The following is a 12,950-nucleotide window of genomic DNA, read 5'->3' on the forward strand; positions in this document are numbered from 1 at the left end:
GCACAAGCCACCTCTTGGAACCTCTACTTGACTACAAAGGAATTTTTCCCAACCCTAGGATCTAATTCATTCCCTCCTATTGGATAGTGTTAGCTGGTCCCAAATTTAGGACTATTATTGGAATTCCAAGTCCCAATCACCAGAAATGTGTTGCGTTGATTAGAAATGACCTGGGGCAGCTGAGCCACCTGCAGGGTTGGCTGAAGACAGAGAAGGGCTGCAGAATTGTCCTGTTTCTTTCATCACTGGTGAGTCACACTTGGCCTGGCATCTAGCCCTGGACTGCAGCCAATGAAAGGCATCAAGGCCCTTAGAGGCTCCATGCACCACAATTGAAGGATGGGTACAGACTCTGATGTGAGGATTCCTCTAGTCTCTGGTGTGGTCAAGGTCAAGGGCTTTTGGAAATCTGCTGGATGTCACTCAAAAAGGACACTGCCCCCCACCGGCCAGTTCTGAGGAGGAGCTCCCATTCATCAGGGGCTGGGGATGAGGATGGAAAAGGAAAATCTAACAGCTTATTTTAGACTTCATGTAACCAGGGAAGTCTAGTCTAGGTGCTCCTGGAAGCAACAGAGAAAATGAAGGCATTTAAACACTTTTTATTGTAAAATTTTCAACATATTTAAGAGTAGACAAAAGAATTAATGAAACCCTATGCTTGCACCACCCAGCTTCAGTTATCAATTCATGGCCATTTGACAACATTTAAACATCCTCCTGTACTGTTAGTTGGGAATATCTACTCCCTTTCAGTATTTCTTATATTCTGTGGACCCATTTGACCATCTGTGGTAGGCAGAATGGTGTCCTTCCCAGCACCACCAAAGGATACCCACATCATCTCTAGAACCTGTGAGTATATATATTAGGTTACATAGTGAAGGGAAATTAAGGTTGCAGACATAATTAAGGTTTTTAGCTGACCTTAGAGAGATTATCCTGGATTATTTGGGTGGGTCAATGTGTAATCATAAGCGTCCTTAAATGTGGAAGGGGGAAGAAGAAAAGGTCAGAGTGATGCAATGTAAGAAGATCCTGTTGTTTTTGGCTTTGAACATGGAGGAAGGGACCATAATCCAAGGAATGCAGGTGGCCTCTAGAAGCTGGAAAATGCAAAGAAATGGATTCTCCCCTAGAGCCTCTAGAAAGGAACACAGCCCTGGTGACTCCTTGATTTTAACCCAGTGTGAACTATGTTAGCCTTCTGATTTTCAAAATTGTAAGATAATAAATTTGTATTGTTGTAAAGCCGTTAAGTTTGTGGTTGTTACAGCAGTGGTAGGAAATTAATATACCATCATCTCTTTTTAAAAATTTATTTATTTTATTTTATTATTTTTTTAATGTTTATTTATTTTTTAAATTAATTTATTTTTTGTGTTTATTTATTTTTTGAGAGATAGAGCCCAAGCAAGCAGGGGAGGGGCAGAGAGAGAGGGAGACACAGAGTCTGAAGCAAACTCCAGGCTCTGAGCTGTCAGCATGGAGCTCGATGTGGGGCTCAAACCCATGATCTGTGAGATCATGACCTGAGCCAAAGTTGGACACTTAACCAACTGAGACACCCAGGTGCCCCTATTCATTTTATTTTTGAGACAGATCACAAGCAGCAGAGGGGCAGAGAGAGAGAGGGACAGAGGATCTGAAGTGGGCTGGGTGCTGACAGCAGAGAGCCCAATGTGGGGCTCAAACTCACGAATGGTGAGATCGTGACCTGAGTCAAAGTTGGACCCTCAAAAGCTTAACCGACTGAGCCATTCAGGTGCTCCCAATACACCATCATCTCTTAAGGATGGAAACCGGATCATTTCCTTAGATACAAGGTGTCATTTAGGAGTAGCCTCTCTGATGGGGGGCATTTCTGCACTACACAACTCCTGTTGGTTGGGGTCAAGGTAAAGGAGCTATAGGGATGCATGAGAAAGGGGTGCTGGAAGAGAATGATCTGGATCCCAAAGAGAAAGTGAAGAGAATCAAGTGTTTCTATTACTGAGAAGGCAATGAAGATACTGCGACCCCAATGGCAAAGATCCTCCTATGCTTGGTGTAGGGAGCCAGGGCAGGGTAGGACTGGCAATCAGTGATAAGCTGTGAACCAGGACACTTGGGTCAGGAAGGGGTGGGGAACTTGAGGAAAGGATCTGGGAGTGGAAACACCCAGCTTCCCTGGGACATTCAAGTGGCACCTGTTGCCACAGACTGCATTAGGAATGAGAGTGGAATGTAAAGACTTATTATTTGCACAACCACTGGCTCAGCTTGTTTCTGCCCCACTGAGAGCATAAAGGGCTGGTTGTCTTGGTGCAGAGGGAAATGTTAGAGCTGAACAAGATGCAGGGCTGCATGGTGGGGAGCAGGGCTCTTCTGGGCCTCTTTCTTCTGATCTGTCTTCATTTCCCAGGTATGGAGGCTGTGCCCAACCCTTGCACCAGAGAAGACTGGGGACCCCAGCAGAGCTGGAATTGAGGGAAGGGGTAAAGGCAGGAGGGTCCCTTGGGTCCCTGGGGAAAATGAAGGGGCTTGGAGCAAAGAGAACCAGGGAATTATGGAAGGCATTGGAACCAAACATCCAGTCCCTTGGCTGTCTCCTCTTCCCTTTTCCTCAGGCTTCTTTGCCCGAAGCATTGGTGCAGTGGAGAAGAAAGTTCTCCAAGACTTGGGAACCAGCTTACCTCTGCTTGAGCAACCTTCCTTGACCAGCCACTCCAACTCTGAACTTCCTCAGCCAAAGCCAGACCCTGGGCTAAATGATTTAACAAGTGTTCCTCTGAAGCCCAATGATTCTCCATCAGATGGCTCCCAACCTGCAAGAGGTTCTGGGGTTCAGAGGTGGCCCCCAACTGAGGAGCTGCCCTCCATGGATCCCTGGCCCTTTGAGGATCGTTGGCAGATGAGGGCTGCTGCCACTGAGGATCACGTGGGGGAAGTGCTGCCTGAAAAACTGTCTTTCCTTCCTGGTGCTGTTGCCCTCCCTCTGGGCAGAAGTCTTTTGCCTGCAGGGTCCTCTGCACGCTCCACAGGCCCAGTACCTGAGGCTCTACTCCTCCACCAGGACTCTGAGTCTAGATGGCCACTCCATTCTAATGTGCTGGGAGCCCAGAGAGAAATCCTTGCCCAACGCCCACCTTCTCTTATTAACAGGATTCAACAGCCACTGCTGCCTGGGCATCCCTGGGGAACCCTAAATCCAGGTGTGTCCTGGGGAGGTGGAGGTCCTGGAACTGGATGGGGAACAAGGCCCATGCCACACCCTGTAGGAATCTGGGGTATCAATAGGCAATACCCAAGTACTAGCTGGGGGAATCTTAACCGGTATCCAGGTACTAGCTGGGGAAATCTTAACTGGTATCCAGGAGGCAGCTGGGGGAATATTCATCTACGCCCAGTTATTAATAATCAGTTTCCTCCCAGAGTTCTCCATCCTACTGGCTTTTCTTGGAACATCCCAGCTGGCTTCCCCAGTCCTCAAAACCCTGGGTCACAGTGGGGTTAAGAGAAAATCCTAAGTTGGAAATCAGAGAATGGAGTCCTGCTCCCTCCCCTTGCAGTATGAGCTAAATCAAGATTCAACCAGTGTGTTTTCTAGCACCATCTCAACTTTTCACTGCCTCCCCTGTTCCCCAAATGCTGATCTCCAATAAAACACAAGCAATTACTAAATTTGCTCATTCACTGTGTCTTTGTTTCTGGGTGCAAAGTAAAGTGAGTTTTGTCCATTCCCATTTTCTAGCCATGCCCATGTCTCTCTAGGATCTGCAGACACTCTCTTGCTGTCCCCTATTCTTTGCAAAAGATCAAAGCCTGGATGTTTGAGGGTGGAGCTTCATGGTCTCACCCTGGTGAGGTGAGAGAGCTGGTTCCAGAATTGTCCTGAAATCTGAAGAGGGGAGAAGGGGCAGCAGGACTAATTGAGATGGCACCTGTGACAGGAGGGAAGGGTGAGGTCCAAGAAGTTAGTACTACAGCCAAGTGGGAAATGAATACCCTTTGATTCAGAGAATAAGAGTCAGAGAAATTCATTTTTTGTCTCTGCTTACCTATTCTTCCCCAGAAACACAAGCTTCTTGGAAACAGAGGATGCATTGATCTCTTCCCTTACATGCATCACTTGGCACATTGTGCCCTAGAGAACCAAGACTTTGAACATTTGCTGAATGAATAGTACACCTCAATAAAGGAAGAAAGTAAAGGGAGAAGGGAAAGGGAAAGAAAAACCTTGGAGTCAACAATCCTACCTGCAGTTGTGTTTGCAGCTTTTATTACCAGTTGATGACACAGTCTCTTCTGGTCACACAGTTTTCTCTCTGCCTGCCCATTGGTTTCCCTGGAGCTCAGCACCCTGTACAGGAGTTGGAGTGAGGCAGAGAGGGGCAAGAAGTGCAGATGGAGGTTAGCAGGAGCTGGCTAGGTGTGATGGGGTTTCCAGAAGGGCACACTCCTGGTGGCCATGCCATGTCTTTCCCTGTGCCATGCATGTACTTCACCAGAGTGATCCAGGCATATGTACCCTCAGATAGTGTGGGGATCACCCCAGGTCCCAGGAATTGGTTAGGCTGTGGGTAGGAAGTAGGAGAAGAACAAACACCAGAATTGGAGAGATGGGGAGCTGTGTGCCTGACTGTGAGATGGGTGTTCTTAGAGAGAGTTTTCGGATCCCGGTGTCTGCCACAATACTCCATCTTGTTCCAAGAACTCCTTCTCAGGGCACCTTCCATTACCAACCATACTCCCTTTTGTATCACTTTAACCTCGCTCCCCCAATTCTTTCCCACCTTGGACTCTTGGTTTCTCCCTGTTCTGGGGCAGGTGGTTCTGTTTTCAGCATCTCTCTCTCTCCCACAAGGCCAAGCTCATTCTCTCAGGCTTGGGGTCTCAGTTCTCTCTGTCCTTCTTTCTGGTTAATGATCTGCACTTTTAAATTCCAAGTCAGAGGGGTGGCTGGCTGTCTCAATTGATGGAGGATGCAACTCTTGATTTTGGGGTTGTGAGTTCAAGTTCCACATTGGATGTAGAGATTACTTTAAAAAACCAAATTTCAGGGGTGCCTGGGTGGCTCAGTCGGTTAAGCGGCCGACTTCGGCTCAGGTCATGATCTCCCGGTCTGTGAGTTCGAGCCCCGCATCGGGCTCTGTGCTGACAGCTCAGAGCCTGGAGCCTGTTTCAATTCTGTGTCTCCCTCTCTCTGACCCTCCCCCGCTCATGCTCTGTCTCTCTCTGTGTCAAAAATAAATAAACGTTAAAAAGATTTTTAAAAAACCAAATTCCAAGTCAGCACCCCCCTCTTCTGTTCCCCATACTTCCTAGAGTGTAGGCACCATGTGTCTATTTTGTTCACTTCTACACCCGTAGCACCACAGAGTCTGGACCAAGGGCTGATCAGTGTACCCCTCCCCACCCCAACTGCCCATTTTGTCTCTTCTTATACCTTATCCTGAGCTACAGAGCTGCACACCAAGTCTAATCTGTCCTCCTGTCTGGCCTTCCCAGAGCCTCACTGACATTTCCTTACAAACCCCACATAGCACTTCTCAGCTCATAAAATGCTCTGTACACTCCATCATTTAGCCCTCATTACTCTCTGTGAGGAAGGTATTACAAGATGAAGAAACTGAGGCCCAGGGAGCTTAAGCAATTTATACATGTTTACATAGCTAACAAGTGACGTAGTCAGTGACTCAAACCAAATTTTTAACATGATCTGTCCAGGGAGTGTACAATATGCAATTAACAAAAACCCGCGTAACTTTTATTGAGTACTTACTATGTGTCAGACCCTGGATAGGGTGCTCTCACACACACCCTTCCAGCTAATCCACACAGTTCCATCAAGTAAACACTGCTGGGCTCACTGTACAAGTGGAGATACCAAGGCTCAGAGAGGGAAGAGAACCAAGGCTTGCACAGAGGCAACACTGAGCCAAGGGAGTGGTACTTGCTGCTGTTGGAGGGTCCTGGGTAGCTGTGGCCAGCCCTGCCAGAGTGGTCTTTGCCTTAAGGTCAGTTGTTGCTTAAAAAACAAAAACTAAAAACTGAACAGGGATAGGTCAGTAATTGCTGACATGATAAAGGTCCCAAGGTTTTCAGTGGGAGTTGCTGCTAGTGCACTGATTTTTCCGTGTTTATTAGTAGTTCATTGTTGGAAGTGGCAGCTGGAGCAGCAGGAGTCATTTCTCTTCTAGGAGGGAAGGTGCTGAGGTATGAAGAGCACTCATCTAGAAGTCAGAAGACCGAGGTTTCCTTCTGTGTGTTCACCCAGCCTTCTCTGCCATGTCAATGTGAGGTAGTCACTTACCTCTGTGGACCTTAGTTCTCTCATTTGTAAAGGGCAATGAAAGAAGATATCCTGTCTGTCCCACAGAGTTGTCATGGAGTTTAATTAAGATCATGACAAAGTGCATTGGAGACTGAAAACTCCAAGCACAGCAAGGGATTAATTATGACACAGTACTTGGTCCCACTGAGGCAGTCCCAGTGGGACCATGCAGAAGGATAGTTCTGACCCCACTGTAGGAGGCTTGTCTGGTGAAGTGGCCATAGCTGACTTTACAGTTGATTGTTGAGGCTGGTGTGATGGTTCCCAATGGGAGTTACACTTAAGAGAATTTTCCAAGATCCAGGAAGGAGAGTTGGCTTCTCATTTAAGCACCTCATTCCCCAGAGAAACTGTGTTCAGTCAGATGTTCTTTTTTTTTTTTTTTAAGATTTTATTTTTAAATTACCTCTACACCTCAACATTGGGCTCAACCTCACAACTTCTAGATCAAGAGTCTCATGCCCTACTGACTGAGCCAGCCAAGAGCCCCCAGATGTTCCTTGCTTACACACATACTCTTGGCTAATAGTAATAGCTCCTTTATCATATATTTATCACAGACAAAATGTGTTACAGGGTTATTTCCATTCCAACAATTCTAGGATGTAGATAAATAAGTAAATAAAAAAATAAAATTTTATTATTTCTATCTTATAGGTGAAGAACCTGAGGCTCACAGGTCACACGGCCAGTAAGAGGTGGATCTTGGTTATGGTGCCATTTAGAAACTGCAAACATGGGTGGGCAGACTGCACAGACCAGGTCAAAGCAAAGCTCTCCAGCCCACACAGCTTCATGGCCACCTTCAGTTCTTTCTCCAACAAATCCACTCTCACCCATCTTTTCATGTCACCTGAAGGCCAGCAATCAGGGTTGGGTTTTCTTTCTCTAAGACCAAATGCTTACCTCTTGTGTTCCTCTTATTGGAAAGACATCCCCTATTGTCTTCTTCCTATCTCTTCCTAGGTCAGCATTTTCTTTTTGCTGTCAGAAAACTGGTGAACATACCCTGGAGACACCTTTACTAACCCATACTGCTGCGTGTGAGAGTAAGCGCACAAGCCCTCAGGAATATTGATCACACATCAGGGTTTCCACATCAAGAGCAGCCTGGTCATGGATGCCTCTACGGTCCAGGGAAGTAGGAGCAGAGTACGCACTTCAGGTCTCAGAGAAGTGGTTGTGACCAGCGTAGGAATGGCCACTTTCATGCTTTCAGTAGCAATGGCTCTTCTACAGGTTGTTTAGGCCCTGTGTAGACAGAGATCAAGGGGGTGGATACGGTTTAACCCAATCTGGTAGTTAAGCTGGTGCTATAGGTGTTATTTGTTCTAAAGGAGCAGACTAGACTGGTATGAAAAGATTTCTGATCCCAGAAGGTGCCCACCTTGGCAAGCCCTACTGTGGAAATGTGGGAGAAACAAATTGTGAAATAGTTTTAAGGCCATTTAGTCCTTCTTGGCCTCAGCATGGTGGTCATAACCGATGGAGTGGAAGCTGTCCCTCCATCTCCTTTTCTGTGCTCAAACTGCCCCTGGCTACCAAGGGCCACCCATCAGTATTCCTCTCTGGCTGGGTCTGACTGTCCATCCCATGTGAGGCACTTTCCCTGTTGCCTTAACCCATCAAAACCCACTGCTCCTATACCCGTTGCTTTGGGGGGTTTCTGTTCACTGTGACACTGTAATATGCTGAATTCAGAAGAATTAACCATGTTAGTGATCAACAGGGGCAAAGGTGATGAATCTAGAAAAACAGTCTATGTTAGTGGACCCTTAGCTGTGTGTCTCCCAGGCTGCAAACTCAGGACCCCTCTCCTCCTGCCATTGTCTAAAGGACTTCAAGGCACTTTAATGTAAAATTTGTTACCCTTATGAATTTATTAAACAATTAACGGCATTAAATAACATTGCTCAGTTTATGTACTACTTACACAACTCCTACATAAAAACTTACTCATTTAATAAACCAAATTTATGCAAACATTAAATACTGGTTCACATTTACACTAACTCATGCATTTAATGAAAATTTCAAGTCTGATATGTAAGATGCTCTTAAATGTCTTAAACCCCCAATGAAACAAACAAATGCAAAAGTTATAAAGTTGATAACACTGATAACTTCACTTCCACTAAAAATCAGAAAGCTAGGGGTGCCTGAGTGGCTCAATTGGTTGAACATCTGACTCAGGTCATGATCTCATGGTCTATGGCATCAAGCCCCACATTGGGATCTGCACTGAAAGTGAGGGACCTGCTTGGGATCCTCTCTCTCCCTCTCTCTGCCCCTCCTCCACTTGCACTCTGTCTCTCTCTGTGTCTCAAAAATAAATAAACATTAAAAATTTTTAAAAATCAGAAAGCTAGCTCTATGGACTTAAACTCATTTCTTCATTCTTCTTCTTCTTTTTAAAGTGTATTTATTTAGAGAGAGAGAGCACAAGCAAGGGAGGGGCAGAGAGAGAGAATCCCAAGCAGACTCCATGCTATCATTGCAGAGCCCAATGTGGGACTTGATCCCAGGAACCATGAGATCATGACCTGAGCCAAAATCAAGAGTCAGATGCTTAACCGACTGAGCCACCCAGTGTGCCTTCATTATTCTTCTTCTCTTTCTTCTTCCATTCTTGGACTACCTTTCTAGGATGTCAGTATTTTTTATTTTTATGCCATCCTGAGGTTCCAATAATCTTGGGATCTGCATTTTGACCACCTGAGTTTTGGCCAGAACTGAGGCTGGTTGGTTACATGGCTTGCAATTCAAATCTGGGCTGCTAGTAACCAGTATGAACTGCTATTCTTTCTGCTCACTCTCCTTCCCCTTTTGAAGAACTCTATGACTACACTGCAAAGCCTTTGCAGCGTCTCACATTCCCCTCAGCTGTGTATGAAGCTTCCAAGTTTTTCATATTCTTGTCAGCACTTGTTATTACATTTTGTTATAGCTGGGCTTATGGATGTGAAATTGTGTCTCACTGGAGAACAAACCTTTTAAAGTGAATCGATTTTAGAAATTTGCAACCCATTTTCTTGCCTTAATGTAACATAGTTAAATCCCTCTTGGGGCACATAGGTGGCTTAGTCATTTGAGTGTCGGACTCTTGGTTTTGGCTCAGGTCGTGATCTCACAGTTCATGGGATCAAGACCCAAGTGGGGCTCTTCACTGACAGTGGGGAGCCTGCTTGGAATTCTCTCTCTGCCTCTCTGCCCTTCCCTGCACATGCATGCTCTCTCTCCCTCTCAAAATAAATAGGTAAACATTAAAAAAAATCCCTTTTGACCAGTTTTCTCTCATTATGATATACTCACTAGATCTATTAGCATTATTAAATCTTTTGTATTTCTTACTTATACTTTATTGTAATTAGTAAGGCAATCTAGAATCTTCTAGGAGGTGAGGAGTTGGGTTGACTTTATTAGCTCTCTTTTAGCTCTCTTTTTTAGTGATGTTTTGGTTAATTTATTGTCTTGGTATCTACTGTTGAAACCACCATCTCTTTCATTGTTGCCTCTGACCTCACCCTTTGTCAGACATTCTCATTTCTGTTAAAGTTCCTATTTACTGTGGGGCTTCTTGGCTTCCTCAGAATTCTTTTCTACTTACATAGATGAAAGTGCATCTCTCTCTGCTTCATAAACAGAACAGAGACATAACTGATAGAAGAAACAAAATGAACAATTCCCTTTTTATTAATATCAATTTTTAAGAACACAATTCTACTCTATTACAAGCTTTCTTTTGTGCACTTTATATTAACTTTTATCTTTTGAATACTGTAATGATCTCATGGCCTTCTACAGCATCAATTTACTTCAATAACCCCTAATTATCATGTTTCCCCTCATTCTCTTCTCATGTTTAACTGTCTTCAGGCGAACAATGGGAGCTCCTTTAAGTTGTCTCCTTTGTCTTTTTATTTTATTTATTGATTTAACCTTTAAAGAATTTCAAGTATAATTAACGTTGTGTTATATTAGTTTCAGGTGTACAATATACTGATTCAACACCTGGTGTTCATCACAAGTGCACTCCTTAATCCCTATCACCTGTTTTGCCCAACCACACCACCCCCACCCCACCCCTGTAGCCATTAGATTGTTCTCTACAGCTAAGAGTCTGCAGGCACCCTAGTGGCTCAGTCAGTTAAGCATCCAACTCTTAATTTAGACTCCAGTCATGAATCACGGTATGTGGATTTGAGCCCTGCATCAGGTTCTGCACTGACAGTGCAGATCCTGCCTAAGATTCTCTCTCTGCCCCTCCCCGACTCATGCATGCATATTCTCTCCCTCAAGATAAAGAAAGAAATGTAAGGGGGGAAAAAGCCTGTCTCTTGGTTTGTCTCTTTTTTCCCCTTTTTTCATTTGTTTCTTAGACTCCACACAAATGAAACTATATGGTATTTGCCTCTCTTTGACTTATTTTACTTAGCATTATACCTTTTAGATCCATCCACCTTATTGTAAATGGCAAGACCTTATTATTTTTTTTATAGCTGAGTAACATTCCATTTCCTGTGTGTGTGTGTGTGTGTGTGTGTGTGTACCACATCTTCTTTATCCATTCATCTACTGCTGGACACTTAAGTTGCTTCCATATCTTGGCTGTTGTAAATAATTCTGTAGTAAACATAGGGGCACACGTATCTTTTTGAGTTAGAGGTTTTGTTCCCTTTGAGTTATTGCCTATGTTTTCTTCTAAGGATTTTACTGTTCTATTTTGAATTTATTTTTGTGTATGGTACAAGAAAGTGGTCTAGTTTCTTTCTTTTGCATATGGCTGTCCAGTTTTCCTAACACTGTTTATTGAAGAGTTCCATCCCTTCACTTTCCTTTGTCCTTTTTAGCACGTTCTTTGCTATGCTTGAGGCATTCTTGATTCCTGGTAACAACAGAACTTTCAAGTACTGTCCTGATTCTTCTCTTCCCTGAGACATGGACCAGGTATCAACCAAGCCTTGCATTCAAAGGGGTCCTAGTTTCTTTCAGGAAAGAACAGTCTTTGAAATCAAAGGCAAGGTGTTGGATGTCCATATGAGAGTTGATTAAAAATGCTACCTTCTTGGGGTGCCTGGGTGGCTAAGCGGGTTGAGCGTCTGACTCTTGATTTCTCCTCAGATCATGATCCCAGGGTCGTGGGATAAAGCCCCTGGTTGGGCTCTGTGGTAGGCATGGAGCCTGCGTAAGATTCTTTCCTTCTCTCTCTGCCCCTTCCCTGCATGCACTCTCTCTCTGACTCTTCTCCCCGCCCCCAAAATACTAAGGTATGGGGCACCTCGATGGTTCAGTCAGTTAAGCATCTGACTCTTGATTTCAGCTCAGGTCATGATTTCATGGTTTGTGAGATCAAGACCCACATCAGGCTCCTCACTGACAGCATGGAGCCTGCTTGGGATTCTCTCCCTCTCTCTTCCCTTCCCCACCCCAAAATAAATAAAAAAACTTTAAAAAATGCTATGTCCTCTGTTGGCCACTTTTTAAAAATTTTTTTTTAACATTTATTTATTTTTGAGACAGAGAGACAGAGCATGAACAGGGGAGGGTCAGAGAGAGGGAGACACAGAATCTGAAACAGGCTCCAGGCTCTGAGCTGTCAGCACAGAGCCCGACGCGGGGCTCGAACTCACAGCCCTCACGGACCGCGAGATCATGACCTTAGCTGAAGTCGGCCGCTTAACCAACTGAGCCACCCAGGCTCCCCTGTTGGCCACTTTTAAGATACACAGTTTACATTGAGTTTGCTAACTTAACATGATATGTCAATTGTTTCCTACTTTTATCTGATCTGTGTGTCATTAAACCATGAAGATTTTGACATCACCAAGAGACTAAAGGAGGAGAACACACTCTGGACGAGGCACCAGGCACTTCACTTCACGTGAAGTGAAGGCACATGTGGAGGCTAATGTAGGTGTGGAGAAGGTTGGAGGATGTGAATTAGGCACACTCAAGTAAACTAAGGTTAGTATTGGGAGCCAGTTCACTGCAGAGATTTTGAAGTGATCATATTGGGACAGGGTGAAGTGCTCAGTGATATTTCCACTTGGTAGGGCCTGTTTGAGCTGTACTCATTTGGTATGAGACCATATTAAACCCTGTTATGGGTTGAAATATGTCCCAGATATGTGGAAGTCCTAATTGCCAGTACCTAAGGATATTATCTTATTTGGAAAGAGGGTCTTTATAGAAGTAATCAAGGTAAAATGAGGTAATTAGGATGGGTCTTAATCCAATAGGACTGGTGCCTTTATAAAAAGGGGAAAGGGCACGTGGCTGGTTCAGTCAGTAGAGCACGTGACTCTGGGTTTGGGGTTGTGAGTTGGACCCCTACATTGGGTGTGGAGATTACTTAAATCTTTTTGGGGTGTGCCTGGGTGGCTCAGTCGGTTAAGCATCTGACTTCAGCTCAGGTCATGATCTCACAGTTGGTGAGTTTGAGCCCTGTGTTAGGCTCTGTGCTGAGAGCTCAGAGCCTGGAGCCTGCTTCAGATTCTGTGTTTCCTTCTCTCTCTGCCCCTCCCCAACTTGCACTCTCAAAAATAAATAAAAATAATAAAATGTCATCTATAAAATTTTTTTTAAGGTGGGGGAGGGGCGACTGGGTAGCTCAGTTGGTTAAGCGTCCGATTCT

At 44.7% G+C, this 12,950-nt stretch overlaps 1 protein-coding gene across 1 annotated transcript; it reads left to right on the plus strand.

Annotated features, from left to right (window-relative positions):
- Window positions 1–2,276: 2,276 nt before the first annotated feature.
- Window positions 2,277–3,666, plus strand: CB2H6orf15 (chromosome B2 C6orf15 homolog). The gene is made up of 2 exons (XM_049653659.1): window positions 2,277–2,404; window positions 2,610–3,666. Exons 1-2 carry the CDS (start codon window positions 2,317–2,319, stop codon window positions 3,494–3,496), a joined length of 975 nt encoding a protein of 324 aa, XP_049509616.1. The 5' UTR covers window positions 2,277–2,316; the 3' UTR covers window positions 3,497–3,666.
- Window positions 3,667–12,950: the final 9,284 nt, after the last annotated feature.

Source organism: Panthera uncia, assembly GCF_023721935.1.
Source record: "Panthera uncia isolate 11264 chromosome B2 unlocalized genomic scaffold, Puncia_PCG_1.0 HiC_scaffold_24, whole genome shotgun sequence".
In the NCBI taxonomy this organism is placed as follows: Eukaryota; Metazoa; Chordata; class Mammalia; order Carnivora; family Felidae; genus Panthera; species Panthera uncia.